A 17,952-nucleotide genomic window follows, 5' to 3' on the forward strand; every position below is an offset into this window, starting at 1 on the left:
ACATGGTGTGTGACCATGGTTGGTTTTTCCTTGTCAATTAGGTGTAATAACCATTGAAGAATGAAAGGGGAATGAAGTTTCCCCAAGAAATTCACCAAAAACAGGGGAGACCAAGTCTGCCCCAGGTGTAGGGCGCTCAAGCGCTGATTTAGGCGCTCAAGAGCGCTATATACGTGAAAATAAGTGAAATCCCCTTCCTCTTGGCGCTCAAGCGTTGATTTGGGCGCTCAAGCGCGCAGGTACACGCCCAAGCGCGCTAAAAACCTGACGATGACAAAATTCTTCGCCATTGGGCGCTCGAGCGCCCATTTGAGCGCTCGGGCGCGCATCCCGAAAACAACACCAACCTAGTTTACTAAAATTGGTATAACTCAAACTACAGATCTCCAATTTGAGCGCAGTTTGAACCCACGTGAAACTAACTTAGAGATCTATAACATAGTTTGAGATGAGAACTATAAAGTAAGTATAAGAATTCTAATTTAATAAAAAGTGAAGAGAGTTTAGTATTGAACTCGAACAAAATAATAATATGATGTTAAGTTTAGTTTTGATTATTCTGCAAGGTAATAAGGTTATGGTCACACAATTGGTTATTTTAAACTTTGCGTTGTTAAAAAGGAAAAGCAAGTAAGTTTTAAAAAGAAAATGAAAATTTATCCGAGTTTTTAATTGAATCAATATGATTGTAACTGCACTTAATATCATAAAGCATTGTTAACAAACCGGTTCTAGAACGGGGCGTTACAGCAACCCGCCCTATCCCTCCCCATCAACTCAACTAAAAAAAGCCAACCCGTCCCGCTTTTAAAAGTGGGATGAGAAACTTAACCCGCCGTGCCAACCCGCCTATGTGTTGAGATTTTCTTAAAGATTTAAAAAATTATTATTATTTGTACAAACTTATTTCTACGCAATACCAAGAATTAATCATAGTAAAAAATATTTTTGTACAAAAATACAAATAAAAAATGATATTTTATTATAAACCTAATTAGATGCTCACCTGTGCTGTCTAGCAACTCACCTGCACTCGACTCTCCTGTCTTATGTTATGTGTATCCCATCCCATCCTCTTTACTTTAACCATCCCACCCACCCACTGCAAAGCCCCCCTTGACTTTCAACTTTGAAGTGAATAAGGATACAAACACACACACATAGGTGCTATAAATTCGCAGGCATCTATGTGAGTAACAAAGGCCATTTTTTTGGCATTCCCATGATAAGCCCACTCAGTAACAAAGGAAACAGAAAGTTAGGGTTAGCCAGTTTAGGTGTAAAAGTTTATGTATTAAAAAAAAAAAGGTTATACGGGTTAACACGTCCCATGGTGGGTTAAACCTGCTTTTAACCCGCACTTATGCTAGTCGGGTTACACAGGTTGGCGAGTTGTAAAACATAACTCATCCCACCATATTTGGCGAGTTAGGCAGGTCGACCCGACGAGTCGAATTCCGGTTTTGCCGGCCCTATACACATGTCAAGTGAGAGGGTGAAATTTAAAAGAAACTAATCATGACCTTTCATGTAAAATTAAATAGTCAAAATTAGTTTTATCATGCTCTCTCAGTCACCTTATTTGCATTCTTTGTTTGGTTAATTTAAAAACTCATAAGCTTGGTACCACCAAAAGTTAAACAAGAAAACAAGGAAACAATAATAGGTTAACATGTTGAAGCCATGAAAAAGTGTCCATCTAAAATTGCATATTCTTTTTTTCTTTAGTTTCGGACAAGTCGAAATTTTTAAATAAAAAAAAAACTGGGATGAGATTGAACTCTCAACAATGGTTAAGAAAACTTTGCATACTTACTATACATGACAAGCATTTAAATCAGCAGTATTCACAATGTCTATACTTATATTCTTCCTTTCCTCGGTTGCCCCTCCACGACACAAACCTTTTAATCAAGAGTAAGCCGTTTCATCGAATACCATCACCTAGACCAAAACAAAAAGCCAAATATATAATCAATCTATTATATGATTCAGTATTTAGCTCATCAATCAGGAATACACTTTGCCAACAGCAAAAGAACATATTACTCAAACTCTAGCTCTCAAGTCACGCTTGCCTCAGATATATCCATTTATTTATGGTTAAAATATGTTTTTAGTTGCTATAAATTGTTAAACTTTTCAAAGAAGTCCATTTATTTATTTTTTTCCTTCCAAAGTCATCCTTCTATTACACATCCATCATCAACCCAACGTTATCTGCAATGCTGCATACATTGGACACGATAAATCCCTACATAAAAAGCTGAAAACTGAGGTGGCATGTTACATGGCAATGAATTCTTCAATTCATTCATTAACTGGTTCCCTTAGGGTTATAGGGAGTGGAATATTTCATAGGTTTACAATTTCATTGTCATGTAATATGCCACCTCTAATTTCTATTTTCCATGAAGGCACTTTACATTTCGTCCAAGTCAGCCTTAGTGTGTCCATTTATGCAATTTATGAAAAAAGATCTTAAAGGGACTAGTTTGAAAGGTTTAAAAAAGACAAGAATTTGGTAGGGTCTAGAAACATATTTAATCCTTATTTATTTAAATGTGGTACGTTATAATGGTTTAATCAATATATTAATATAACAAAAAACAATTGAGTACATACATATTAATACATACATAAACATAGATACACGCACACACGTATTGACCAGTGAGTAGTATATTACACACAGACAAGCTGGGTGGGGAGTCAATGTCAGCTCAAATAATGAGAATCAAGCTCAAATAGCTATAAATCATGCATATTTACCCCAATCCTTTCCACCATCCAATGGGTCTATATAAATTTTAAGGGTAAAGTGTAAAACCACATATATCACATAAATTCCTTATTTTCTTATCTTTCATCATTTACTATTACGGGCTATTACGTTTGCATCATTCACATTAATCAACTAAAATATGTGACACGTCTAGCAAACTTAACATACCTGTCAGCAAACCAATAGTTACTAAACATGACACACAAAATATATACTCCTACCCTGTTTGGAGACAACAAATTGTCCTATGCAGCTGTTAGTTTTAGTTATAACATGTAGTTAAATAACACTTGGTCCCCCCAGAATATCAATACTTGTACCAGTTATCTATAATTGCAACACCACACATAATTATTCTAATTATCCAGCCATCACGTCAAGTAGCACATAAATTGCAAGAGTTCCCATAAAATTTAAAATGCAGTGGTGAAAGGGGTTATGAGATGTTCCATAAGTCATTTCAGAATAAGGGGAGTAATCATAATAACTAGTCATTACTGTAGAAGATAGATAAAATATTCTCATGTTATTTTAGCAAACAGAGGTAAAGTTCTGGAAGTCTATATTTTTTTTCCTAATCTTTATATTATTTTATGATGGGTCTGAAACATGAGGGATAAATGTAATAATAATATTATAAGGGTTTTTATAGAGAGAGAAAAAAAAAATAGCTAGTTAGTTCTAGAATATTCTGAGAGTTAGGATAAAAGGAGGGGAATGTGAGGAGTGAGGGAGGCATGAATTCAGTATTTGTTTAGTGGGGAATTTAGGTATCTCTTGAAGCCTAGGGTTGCTGGCTTTGAGGGTGAGTTGAGGTCTTTCGGTGTATTTTTCTGGTATTAGTGTTTGTAAAAAGAGTCTATGCCTCAATTGAATCTGAAATATATTGTATATTCAAGTGTGTAAGTCTGTACAAGGAAGCTCTCTATTTATAGAGACTAAAAGACCTAACGGAATGACCTAATGGGCCAAGCCCACAATCTAGACTATTCTAGACTATTCTAATAATAATAAATAAATTAATATTATTTCTAACACTCCCCCTCAAGCTGGTGCGTATATATCAAAAGCTCCCAACTTGTTACAAATATGATCTATTCGAGGACCTCTAAGAGCTTTAGTGAATACATCCGCAAGTTGATCATTGGAATTGACAAATGCTGTCTCGATCTCCCTTGACTGGATCTTTTCTCTAACAAAATGACAGTCAATTTCTATATGCTTGGTCCTCTCATGAAAGACTGGGTTAGAGGATATATGCAAAGCGGCTTGGTTGTCACAAATGAGCTTCATAGGCCTTTGTTCAGAGAGATGGAGTTCCTTCAGCAATTGACTCAGCCAGATGAGCTCACAGGTTGCATTTGCCATTGCCCGATATTCTGCCTCCGCACTGGATCTAGCGACCACAGTTTGCTTCTTACTCTTCCAAGAGATCAAATTTCCTCCGAAGAGAACACAATACCCTGAGGTGGATCGTCTATCTGAAGGAGAACCTGCCCAGTCAGCATCTGAATAACTAGAGATCTTTGAACTCCCTTTATTTGTATATAATAAACCTCTTCCTGGCGCCTTTTTAATATATCGGAGAATTCTAATAACTGCATCCCAATGGGAGTCACAGGGAGAATCAAGAAATTGACTTGCAACACTCACTGCGAAGGAGATATCTGGCCTTGTCACAGTAAGATAATTCAATTTTCCAACTAATCGGCGGTAGCGACTAGGATCTGGCAGTGGCTCCCCCTGTCCTGGTAATAACTTAACATTGGGGTCCATACGTGTATCAATGGGTTTACAGCCTAACATGCCAGTCTCATCTAGGATATCCAGTGCATACTTCCTCTGACAGATGGAAATGCCCCGCCTAGACTGTGCAACTTCGATCCCCAAGAAATATCGAAGTCTGCCAAGATCTTTGGTCTGAAATTGGTTGAATAAATGCTCTTTCAACTGATCAATCCCGGTCTGATCACTGCCTGTAATGATAATGTCATCAACATAGACCAGGAGATAAACACACTGGCCAGAAGAGCTATGCCGGTAAAAGACAGAATGATCGGCTTTGCTTCTGATTAAGCCAAAGGATTCAACAACTGAACTAAAGCGGCTAAACCAGGCCCGAGGAGATTGCTTCAGGCCATATAAAGATTTCCGAAGTTTACATATCATTCCAGAACTCTCCCCCTGAGCAACAAAACCTGGTGGTTGCTCCATATAAACTTCCTCCTGCAAGTCACCATGTAGAAAAGCATTCTTAATATCAAGTTGGAGAAGGGGCCAGTGATGAATGGCGGCAAGGGCAAGAAACAGGCGAACAGAAGCCATCTTAGCAACAGGAGAAAAGGTATCCCCATAATCAAGACCAAAGATCTGTGTGTATCCCTTGGCCACTAAGCGAGCTTTAAGGCGATCAACAGTGCCATCAGGACCAACTTTAACTGTGAACACCCATCGACAACCAACAACAGACTTCCCGGGAGGAGCACGAACAAGATCCCAAGTGCCATTGGAGTGAAGTGCCTGCATTTCATCAAGCATCGCCTGGCGCCACCCTAAATGAGATAGTGCTTCACCTGTGGTTTTAGGGATGGAAACAGAAGAGAGACTAGAAACAAAAGTAAAATGTTGTGAAGAAAGTCTGTCATAACTCAAGAAAGAATAAAGGGGATGAGGATTTCGAGTGGATCGAATACCTTTCCGAAGGGCAATGGGAGGAGTCTCTGATGGAGGATCCGGAGGAGAAGAGCCGACGGGAAAGGGCGATGAGTCATCAAGAGGCAAAGTCGGAGGAGGTGCAGGCTGACGACGCTGGTATGTGAGGAGAGGACGATCTGCAGGTATGGAGGTAATTGGTTGCTCCTCTGGAATAGGGTCACCTGCAGCTGGTAAAGACAAGTCAAGAAAAGGAACAGGGAGGACCTGATCAACTTGGGACACTGGAGACGGAGTAGAGTGAAAAGGCTGCTGATCAAGGAAAGTGACATCAGCAGAAACGATATAACGCTTGAGATCAGGAGAATAGCAACGATACCCTTTTTGAAAACGTGTATACCCAAGGAAAATACACTTGAAGGCCTTGGATGTCAACTTGTCTTTACCTGGAGTAAGATCATGAACAAAACAAGTACAGCCAAAAATATGTAAAGGCAGAGGATAAGAAGGTGCTCCGGAAAACAAAATACTGTGGGGAACATCATTGTTTAGCACAGAAGAGGGCATGCGGTTGATAAGGAAACATGAGGTGATAATAGCATCTGCCCAAAAACGGAGTGGGACGTTCATATGAATGAGAAGGGTACGTGCAGTTTCAACTAGATGTCTATTTTTACGTTCAGCGACTCCATTTTGTTGTGGAGTGTGAGGACAGGTAGTCTGGTGTATCGTCCCTTGTGTATCCAGAAATTTAGAAAATTCAAGAGACACATACTCTTTTGCATTATCACTGCGCAAGATTTGAATAGAAGCACCAAATTGAGTTTTTATTTCTGCACAAAACTTTTGATAAATTGAAAATAACTCAGAACGATTTTTCATTAAATAAACCCAAGTGCAACGGGAGAAATCATCAATAAAGGTGACAAAATACTGAAAACCCAAAACAGACGTTGTTCGACTCGGACCCCAAATATCAGAATGAACAATAAAAAAAGGAGCATCAGCTCTTTTATTGACTCTATTAGCAAAGGAGGAGCGAGTGTGCAAAGGAGGAGCGAGTGTGTTTTCCTTGCTGACAAGAATGACAGTTTAAAGACTTAAGATTGGATAAAAAGGGAACCATATGCTAAAGCTTGGAGAGGTTTGGATGACCCAGACGGCTGTGAATTAGCTCAGGAGACTCTGTGAGAGAACAAGCTACTGGAGAAGGTGGTGCAATCAGATAGTAGAGACCTTGTGACTCAACGCCAGCTCCAATCGTCTTCCCCGTACCTGAATCCTGCATAGAAAAGGATTGTTTAGAGAAGGTAATAGTACATGAAAGAGAATGAATCAACTGGCTAACAGAGATTAAATTAAAAGGAATGCCAGGTATATAATAAACTGAACTCAAAGTTAAAAGAGGAGTTGGTTTGGCTTCCCCAATTCCACGAGCAGGAGCCTTAGTGCCATCAGCAAGAGTGACAGGAGGTAGGTTATTAGAATAAGAAAGTGAAGTGAAGAGATCTTTATTACCACAAATATGATGAGTAGCACCTGAGTCTATTATCCAGGGTCCAAGAGATGATTGATAAAAACAAGCAACATGATTACCAGTGTCTTGAGTAGGATGCTGAGAAGAAACCTTCTTGAGAAGTGCCTCATAGTCGGCACTTGAAAGAGTTACTAATCCAGTTGAAGGTGGCGTAACATCAGTTTGAGCAAAGTTGGCAGTCGGTGGCTTCAAATGAGGGTACTTCCTATAGCAGCATTCTTCAAAATGCCCAAGATTCTGGCAATAATTGCAACGAGGCCTTTGTCTGCGGCCACGTCTACGACCGCGTCCACTGTTCCAATTGGAATCACGGGCCCGAGAAAAGAATGGAGATGGGGTAGTACCGGAGATGATGCCAGTCGTGTTTTTGGACGCATTATTTGAGCCCTCCATCACAAAATAAAAGTAGATGACCAGAAAATAGAAAAGAACTACAAGAAATCGCGCAAAAACGTTGCACAAAAGTGTCCAAACAGCGGGTTTTTCACTGATATCTTTCAAACGGATGGGACCCACAACGAACGGAGACCAGATCTGGAAAGAGGGTGAGGAGGCGAGCAAGATGGTGGTGGTCCGGCCTGGAACGGTGGCCGGACGGTGGCTCACGCGCCGGAACAGTGGCTCGGCCGCCGAGACTTCCACCGGCGCGTGGCGGCGCGTGGATGCTCCGATCAACACGCGACTTGGACAGACAGGGTCGCCTCCCTGAGCCGCTCCAGATCGCGTGGTGGTTGGTCGGAAAAGTCGCCGGAAAAGCAGTCTGACGGCGGTGAACAGTGGCGGACGGTGGTTTTCTGGCGGTTTCCGGCGATGAACGGAGGCTGGCGATCTTTTTCCTGATGATACGAGGTTGAGGACAAAAATTTGTGACTAAATAAGGGTTAGGTGTGAAAGGATGGTTGCCGGTATGATGCACGGCAGTAAAAAGAAAGGAAAAGATATATATGCGGAAGCAGAGCCCTCAGATCGAGAGCTCTGATACCAAACCTTGAGATCACCATCCCAAAAGCTAGCTCAAAGGGTGAGAGTGCCCAAAGTCTTATAAACTCCACATTAGTTGCTCATACAACCAATGTGGAACTATATATCTCAACACACCTCCTCACACAAGAGCCCATTGGGCTTGAAGAGCAGGCCCAGCCTACCTGTGCTAAGAAATGCCACAAGAGAAAGTGGGGGGCGGCGAGGCTCTGATACCAAATTGAATCTGAAATATATTGTATATTCAAGTGTGTAAGTCTGTACAAGGAGGCTCTCTATTTATAGAGACTAAAAGACCTAACGGAATGACCTAATGGGCCAAGCCCACAATCTAGACTATTCTAGACTATTCTAATAATAATAAATAAATTAATATTATTTCTAACAGCCTCTATTGTTAATAAAATCAGTGCTGTAATTTTCTAGTTCCATCAATTTGGTATCAGAGCACTACAATCCTGGGAGTGCTTTCTGGTCCAGATCTATAAGAAAAAAAAAATGGAAAGCAGAATCAAGAAAGTGGAGAGGTGCTTTGATCGTTTGGAAGACAGAATGGATGGAGTTGAATACTCTTTTCGACAACTTCAAGAAACCATTCGAAAGAGACCGCGTCGATCCGTGTTTTGCTAGATCAGGCACAAGATAATCATAAACAAAAAAGGTAGAAACAGAGAGTCGAAGAAACAGAAAAAAAAATCGAAGAAAAAGAAGAAAAGAAAGAAAATGCAGCATATCAGCAAAAAAATAAAAAAAAAGGGGAAGACAAAGAAAAACGTGAAGAAGAACCAAAATCAAACAAAGACGATACGGAAGAAGCCGAAAGAGACGAAGACGGAGAAGTAGCATATGAAAAAGTAGAAAAAGAAGGAAGCGAAGAAGGAACGAAAGTATATGAAGAAGCAAAAGAAGAAAAAAGTGTTGAACAAGACAAGGAAGAAGAAGAAATAGAAGAAGGAGAAGCGCAAGATGATGTAGGGGTCGCAGCAAAAGAGAAAGAGACGGCGACTGGAAGGCGGAATGGGTATGGGTGTGTGATACCGCGACGAAATAGGGCCTAGTGGATCTGTAGCAGGTCATTACTCAAGGCCCACACTGCCAAATAGGTATGTAAGTCAATTGGGGCCTACCTGATGAGGAGGGGAATAATAAAGTGGCCTCGAATCAAAGAATTGGGCCCAATAACAACCAGTGAAAGTCCAGTGGCATTGAGCGGTATACACATAACCTTAGTTCAGATCAGTATATTGGGGGGGGGGGGTTAAAGCACCGTACGGGGATTGGTACCGTCAAGGGAGGAAGCTCAGACAGAGGGGACGGCGGCGACCTAAGGAACGTATGATTCCAACGACTTTTCCCGGAGGAAATGGCAGAAGATGAAGTTGAATTTGGGGAAGTGGGTAACATTGCTGATGCGCAGTCCATTCAACTAAGCATGCTCAACAAGGTCGGCCATACGTCTAGTTGTTCGCTCAAACTCTGGAGAGAGATTCATGGACGAAGAGTGGTGATCTTGATAGATACAGGCACTGTGCATATTCTGAAAGCAAGGCAGCAAGTGAGGCAATAGAGAAAGTATATCAGGGACAAGCAGTTGGCCCAATCACATTTTAGACTAAATTTCAGCCACATCTTGTTTGGACCATGTATGGAAGTGAAACTGATTTGAGGGAAATGAATCGGGAATATACTGAAGGTGAGGTTCATGAAACGAAAACGTTGCAGTTGCTAATTGGGTCAATATGCTTCAAGCAGTGGAATCCAGGTGGATGTTTTCTCACATCACCTATTCTCTTGCTTCACCTCGAGGACAAGGTGAGTTTTGGAAGGGGAGTATTGATGGGCCTGAAATATGAGGGATAAATGTAATAATAGTATAAGGGTTGTTATAGAGAGAGAAAAAAAAAAAGAGTTAGTTCTAGAATATTCTAAGAGTTAGGATAAAAGGAGGGGACTGTGAGGAGTGAGGGAGACATGAATTCGGTATTGGTTTAATGGGGAATTTGGGGATCTCTTGAAGCCTAGGATTGTTGGCTTTGAGGGTGAGTTGAGGTCTTTTGGTGTATTTTTCTGGTATTAGTGTTTATAAAAAGAGACTATGCCTCTATTGTTAATAAAATCAGTGCTGTAATTTTCTGGTTCCATCATTTTAAAACTGAAGCTCGTCTTTTTATTACAATTTTGTTACTGAATCATGCTTAAAATAATTTTAATATATAGAAATATATAATACTAATGCAATTGTTTGGAAAACTATATAAAATTGTTGTTTCATTTGTTCAGCATTTACAATTGAAGCAAAATTAATATTTTGAACAGTTCTTAACAACAGCTGTAGTGCAATCCTGTTGTTTGCTATGCTACCAAGCAGATTATTGGATTTTACTCCCAGCTTTGGCTCTTCCAATTGAAATGTGAAAACTAAGTGAAAATGTTGTGCACCACAAGTTATAGGGATTGGTGGAATTGGACTGGTTTGCCAGTTTGTACTAGAAAGAGGTTTGCACCCAATACAATTTACAGGTAAGAATCAAACAAGAGACGTGGCTGATGTTTACTATGCTACCAAGCCAATTATTGGATTTTACTCCAGATTTGGCTCTTCATATTGAAATGTGAAAATTGAGTGATAAGGTAGTGCACCACAAGCCATTGGAATTGATGCAATTGGACTGATACGCCAATTGGAACTGAAACAAGATGATTCAGACCAGTTTACACAGGTTTGCACCCAAAACAGTTTACTGGTGTGAAGCAAACTGGAGACGTGTCAGATAGCCAAACTGACCAGTTTAGTCCCGTTTTCACTTCTTATAACACTGAATTTGATGTATTCTATCTCTATGTCATTGCTAATGAACTAAAATTCATTTCACTGAAGTAGAATTTAGAAGAAAATACTAGGTATTACCTTTCCACAAACTGGACAGTTGTCACTTCTTTCCATCCATTCATAAATGCAACCAAGGTGAAAATGATGAGAGCATTTTGTCATTATCTTTGGATTCTCTTTAGTGTATTCTGCAAGCAAAAATAATTGTAGAAACATAAGAATCTTCAAAGATAAAATTCTCTTAATAGTGTGTTTGCCGGTATCAACAACCAGCTAATTGCAGCAATGATCAGAAATTCAAAAGGACTACTGCCCAGAACTTAAAGATTGGCCTCCTAAGTTCCTGCACAAAATTTACATTATTTCCAAGCCAAGCTGCTTCATAGTACTGTATTATTGTTTTATACCTTCAAGGCCAATCAATGAAAGCATTGAGAGAAGCATATTTCATTATCCTCAGCTAATTGAAATATCCAACTTTTTGTTTTGCTTCTTCAAAAGTTAAGGGACAGGAGCCAAAAGTTTTGAAGTAAAAGGAAGTATGATACACTATTGAGTCTCAAACATTATGTAGGCTCTACAATAAGTATATCAAATAAAAATAAAACATCCAAATTTTTTGGTACATGTCAAGACGTGCCATTAAGCATCTTACAGGACCAGATCAATACTACATGAAAATTTAAGTCCTAGTACCAAGGGTCTTCTATTGAAAATTTATAAGGAAAAACATATATATATCTCTAGTTCTCTACCTTCAAGACAGGTTGGACAGATATCCTCCTCTTCTGATGATGAATATATGAGCCCAACTCCAGTTGCATATTTTGATGATGGAAGTCTTAGTGAGGACTTAGAACGGTATTCCTTTGATCCATCTTCACAGGAACTTTCATTCCATTTGTCTCCTGAATTTAAAGATTCTGGATCCACATCTACATCACTTCTTAGAGGTTCTGTTTCCTCATTCGAATGACTTGAACCCTTCTCACGCCTTGAAACTAGTCCATCACGTGGCGAGCGGAAATATCTGGGTTCTGCATCATAAGGTAAGGGCCTTGGAGGAGATCGATACATGTCAGACAGAGAATTATCAAGTGATGCAGCAGAACCCATAGATGCTGGCCCCTGAATAGATGAAGGAATTGAATGCACTTCCCCTCTTCGGAATATTGATGCATACTGAAATTTTAGGCACATAGAAATATGGTTATATTAAATTGATGTAGATAATACTATGGTTATATTTTTATAAAGTATAGCTCTCATCAATGTCAAGATATATAGTCCCACATTGGTTGTATGAGCAACTAATGTGGAGTTTATAAGGCCTTGGGCACTCCCACCCTTTGAGCTAGCTTTTGAAGTGGTGTATCCCAAGGTTCTTTACATGGTATCAGAGCTTGAGTGGCTACAAGGTCACAAGTTCGGTCCTCACCGCCCCCCACTTTAAAGTGGAATTAAAATAAAAAGCACAAAAAGGTAAACCAAAAATTGGGCCTGTGCATAATCCACGCTTCAAGCCCAGTGGCTCTCGTGTGAGGGGGCGTGTTGAGATATATAGTCCCACATTGGTTGTATGAGCAACTAATGTGAAGTTTATAAGGCCTTGGGCACTCCCACCCTTTCAGCTAGCTTTTGGGGTGGTGTATCCCAAGGTTCTTTACATTGATGCATGCTGAAATTTTAGGCACATAGAAATATGGTTATATTAAATTGATGTAGATAATACTATGGTTATAATTTTATAAAGTAGCTCTCATCAATGTCAAGATACATCATCCTGAAAAATGGATTTAGTGAGGACTAAAATATTCTTCAAGTTTCAGTCTACCAAATAAATACTAATGTAAATGGCAATCAATACAATTGATTTTATTTGTGACCAAAAAACTTTCCGATGCAGAAAATCTTTCCGAAACCAAATAATAGTTGATTATAATTTGCTCTTATTTGATTTTATTTGTGATCCAGTTAGGACAAACAAGAAATCTCTAGAGCTTCAGAGGGTACACGTACACTTATCCCTCCCCACAACTGACTTAGAGGTAACTCAAGTTTAAGAGTCACTTCTAAATTGATAGCACTCACAAAATTTCTTTACAGATGCATATATGCAACACATCACCAATTGTAAATTTTTGGGATTAGGACACATTTCAACAACAGTGGTATGTGAAACCAGAATAATAAAGAGAGGCTAATGCCCCCACACATAACTTTTCACATTATATATTCAAACAAAGGAACAATGGAGAAGATGCACGTATACACCTACAGGTTTGCCACCTCTCTAGTATCGAATTCAGGGAAAAAACAATGCATTAAGTCATGGGGGGAGTTATCAAATTCGAATTACGGACAGCAACACATAAAGACAGAGCATTGCCCTCCTATGAATCAAGAAGAGGAAAGGAAGCAAAACGGGGGAGAGGCAGGAAGATAGGATATAGAGATATACCACATTTAAAAGGTTCTGTACGAAGCAACTGAGACACACGCAGTTCCTATATACAGAACTACTTGGATTTACATAATCTTCAAAATTGTCAGAACTCAAACAACAACAAACAGAACCCATCGTTCCAGCTTCCCAATATGTTTCTTTAGCTTGAGATTTTTCCCACTCTTCAACTGATCAATAAAAAATAAACGGTGCTACATGCAAGCTTTGAGAAAAGAAACCTCCAACAGCACCACACTATGTTTTCATTGAAAAAAACTGGAGAGAGGATTCTAAGCTTGCAGAATTTACACTGTCTCCACAAACCATTACCCTCCCTCCTCAATTCAAATACTCCTGTAATATGAAAAAACACCGTTCTTTCTCACCTGTAAAATACATCAAAAGATCATTAAAAAAAGGAAAAAGAAAAACAACAACAAAGCACTGAAAAACATGAGAAGGTTGTAGAAGCTGCCATTAATGCAATTGTTTGACCAATCAAAGTAACTCAGCTTTAACGTACAACACAATAAATTCCTCTATACAATTGATGTACAAAAGTTAGGTCTATACCGCATTAATATTTTATATTTTAAATTGATGATGCATCACTTGTTTATTGGTTTAATGCACTAGAATATCTGAGCAATGCAGCTAATGCATAAGATAAGATCAACACAAAACACCTAAGTGTGATAAAAACTGAAAATAACTAGTATCAAATTCGAAAAAGAATATGACAAATTTGATTATTCAAAGGGCAAAGCTTTTTACTTTTTAATCTTTTCCCACACACCGACAGTTAACAGTTTCATTTGCACAGTTTTAACTTCAAATTTTGGAAAAATATTTATTCTTTTCTTAACTGGTAAGCTATGCCAATGCATCAACCAACAACACGAACATCATTACTTTCCTTTCAGATGAAAATTCATGATCACCGCTTTAGAACATTAAATTAAAAAAAAAAAAGACATAAAATCACATCCAAATTGTGTGTGCAGACAATGGAATTTTCCATTAAGAAAGAGAAGATCGACCAAGAAACACACTTAAATTGGAAAAAAGGGAAAGACCCACTTTCGATTATCAAAGTAAGAGGCAATCAGAAAGGTCAAAACGACAATCGGAAGCTAAAAATTGAAGTGGGTAAGAGGGAGAAGAAGAAAAAGACAAAGAGAGAGAAGAACCTGGAACTGAGAAATTGGGTAGAGTTAGTGTAGATAGATGTTTGGGAAATCATAAACGTAGGAATAGGAGGTGAAAGTTTGGATTTTTCGGCGATAATTGCTATGAAGCTGCGAAATTAAAGTTAACCTTCACTCTCTATTTCTCTCTTTCCCTTTGGCTTGGCTTTGGTTTGGTGGGTGAAGTGGAGTATTTTATTTATTTATTTATTATTATTAATTATGAAAAAAAGGGTTTGTAATTCGAAATTACATTTATTTTATTGGGAAATGTTATAGTTACTACCTTTTTTCTTACTACTTGTTACTATCAAATCTTAAACGTTAATTTCCTCAATCTAACGGTAATAAATTATAACCGTTAGATTGGCGGAAATCAACAGTTAAGATTTGGTAGTAACAAGTAGCAAGAAAAAATATAATAATTATAATCTCCTCCTATTTTATATTATTTTAAGTAAAAAAGTTGTGTTTTGATACATATTTTCTGAGTTTTTAACTTCTCTCTTTTAGAACAGGAAAGAAAAAGAAAGAATATTATCAAAGAGAGAAAATAAAATTTTATCAAAATACGACCAATTCACTTAAAATGATATAAATTTATATTAGGAAAAAGTAGTTCAGTTCTTTAGTTACTAGAGATAAAATTATCTCAGTGAACTCAAAATAATGTCATTTGAAATTATAAGATTAAAAAATTATAATGATAAAGACTAATATAACCATGTAACATATTAGAATTACAAAATACCTTGATTTTCGCTCCAGAATTATGTCGTTTTAAGCTCATGAGAAATAACTTATCTCTATTGAATGGAAAAATTCTTTACCTTTTATATTATTTAAAATGGAAAACATTATTTTTTTCATATTATTTTTTTCTTTGGGAATGAGGTGGAGGCGGTAGTGGAAGAATCCAATCCAATTTCATATTTTAAATAATTCTATGTCAAAGAGAGAGAACTACTTTTCTTAATTTATGTGATTTTGATATTATGAGCATGTTTTATACATATTAAGTACACCACAATCAACCCAACGCGTGCCGGTTACATTGATTAAAAGGGCCCTCAAACAGTAAACAAAGTAGTATATTTATGAGATATAATTTTCTATTGTTGATTCTTTGATGATTAACAGACAAGACTGAAACTTCTGTAATATTTATTGGTAGAATAATATAGAACTTATTATAATACATTTTCGGGTGTATTGTTTTGTTTGGAATAGAACTCAAATTATGAAGGACACGGTTGGTTGAATTATTTTCTCTCTTTCGTTCATTCACGTTATTTGGAGTTTGAGGTGTAATGAATATTTGGTATATACTGGCATTGGATTAGCATGCATTATGCTTATAGTTGACATTACGTATGAGTTTGAGACATAATTATATCGTGAAATTTTATGTTGCTGGAATTATTGAGCTCGTAGTCAATACTATATAAGAGCATATGTTTGAAATATATATATATATATATATATATATATATATATATATATATATATATATATATATATATATAAAGAGAGATATTCTCACTACCAAAATTTTCCACTATCAACTTACTACCTATCTAATCACCATTAGATTAACATTTTCTCTCTCTTCAAAAACTTTTTAACATTCTCTCTCTTTGATCTAATGGTGATGTGACGGGTAGTAAATTAGTAGTAAGAAGTTTTGGCAGTTAGAATATCTTCACCCATATATATATATATATATATATATATATATATATATATATATATATATAAACCATACAACTTTAATATATTTGAAAGAAATCTCGGGATTAACAAATAATATTGTAGTTCAGCTTTTGTTAGATTATATTGACATGTTATTTCCTTATTTACATTCTACACTAATGATTAGATAAACAAAGGATGTAATTAGCCACTGAATTAGTGGTGAGGGGTTTGGATAAGTTGTATAGATTGTGTATTCATTTTTCACTTGTATAAAAAAAAAAGAGAGGATGTAATTACCGTTTAATTTATTGATATTTGGCATTAGTTGGATGTGTCATATTTAGTTATTGCACCTCAAATCATGTGTTTTCTTAATGTGGTCACATTACAAAAATTAGTACCTAGCGTGAAGTGGTTTTGAAAATAACTTGTTTTCTTTTTTAAGTTAAAAATATACAATTCATTTGCTCATGTGGAAGAACATTACAATTTTTTTAATTATTGTGAATTGTGATCATTTGTATTTTTTTATTTTAATAAAAATGAGCTAAGTCATAATCTATATGAGGTGCATTGCATAAGCCCACTTGATAAAGTGGTCCTTTTGTTTAGCTTAGATATGTATAATCAATAGGTCCAAGATGGAAAGAGAATTAGGGATTAATAAGTTTGTCGGGTTATGAATAGGGGAATATATGAATGAAGTTTTTTTTTCTTCTCTTTTTTTATGTATTCATTTATGTTACTTGAAGTTAGAGGTGCAATAATGATAGGCATAGCCTAATGGAGAAAGCTAGGAGATAAGAACGAAGAGAGAACACACAAGATGAGGAAAGAAAGGGGCTTCCCCCTATTTAAGGCCTAATGGATGGTATTGATTTGCTAATCAAATTCCCTCCAAAGATATAATTCACAATCGAGAATCTATAACATAAATCATAATTATCACAAACAAAATTGTATGATTTGAACATATTCTCTAACAAAACCTAACTACCTTCTCGATAAGGTCCTAAGGCTTACCAACCATATCATTCTTCTTTAGCCCTTTGTGGTGTTATCCTTACTCACCTGGATTGTCTCTCGGAAGGCCTCATTTTCTCCTCAAAATTCTCTAGGCTTGCCTCCCTTGTTTCATTCGAGCTCATACGCATTTCCACCAACTCATTCCCAATCCTGGTTGTTTCTAACTAAAGTGTTTTTGATGACTTATGTGGTGTTTCTCGAGTTGTAAGTCGAGTTAGCATATGCACCATCCTGCTTTGGGCTTGGGATCATATCAATATCTCCCCCACTGGAAACAACCTTGTCCACAAGGTTGAGGGAAGGGTATTGCCTACAAAATTCTATCTATGATTCCAAAGTAGAGTAAAACCATTGAAGGCCCATCACTTACTAGCTTAAGCTTTTAGGTGAGATGGTTGATTATCATGGTATCAGAGCCAAGGTGACAATGGGGTGACAGGTTTGATCCTCGCCACCCCACTTTCTAATAAAATTAAGCTAGCACAAGGTAAAACAACAAAATGAATTTGTGCAATATTCACGCTTCAAGTCCAAAGAGATCTTGCGTGAGAGGATGTGGTAGAGAGATATAAAATCATTGAAAGCCCATCAATTACAAGCTTAAATTTTTAGGTAAGATAATTGCTTATCATGGGACATGCCTTCCCATAGTACTTGAACTTAAGCATAGCACTAGAACTTGAGCTACTGGATGACCATCTTGTATCTCCCAATGAGTGTCTAGGATGAGTTTAGGTTCTAACATAGGTAGACCATTGCTGAAAAAGGAAAAAGGAAGAATATCATGGTCTCCTTAATAAGTTTTCAAGGAAT

The 17,952-nt window shown here is 37.4% G+C and overlaps 1 protein-coding gene across 2 annotated transcripts; it reads right to left on the reverse strand.

Moving 5' to 3' along the window:
• Positions 1-1,686: 1,686 nt before the first annotated feature.
• On the reverse strand, positions 1,687-14,573 carry LOC133309998 (E3 ubiquitin-protein ligase At3g02290-like). Of its 2 annotated transcripts, none has more exons than XM_061510878.1 (5): positions 14,422-14,573; positions 13,247-13,617; positions 11,541-11,967; positions 10,864-10,973; positions 1,687-1,944 (listed from the first exon to the last, which is right to left on the reverse strand). In XM_061510878.1, exons 2-5 carry the CDS (start codon positions 13,364-13,366, stop codon positions 1,912-1,914), a joined length of 690 nt encoding a protein of 229 aa, XP_061366862.1. In that variant the 5' UTR covers positions 13,367-13,617; positions 14,422-14,573; the 3' UTR covers positions 1,687-1,911. The 2 variants fall into 2 exon arrangements, with proteins under 2 accessions (XP_061366862.1, XP_061366861.1); XM_061510877.1 differs by lacking the exon at positions 1,687-1,944 and adding an exon at positions 6,518-6,719.
• Positions 14,574-17,952: the final 3,379 nt, after the last annotated feature.

Source organism: Gastrolobium bilobum, unplaced genomic scaffold, assembly GCF_033153095.1.
Source record: "Gastrolobium bilobum isolate Gb01-03AN ecotype WA unplaced genomic scaffold, APGP_CSIRO_Gbil_v1 utg29299, whole genome shotgun sequence".
Lineage (NCBI taxonomy): Eukaryota > Viridiplantae > Streptophyta > Magnoliopsida > Fabales > Fabaceae > Gastrolobium > Gastrolobium bilobum.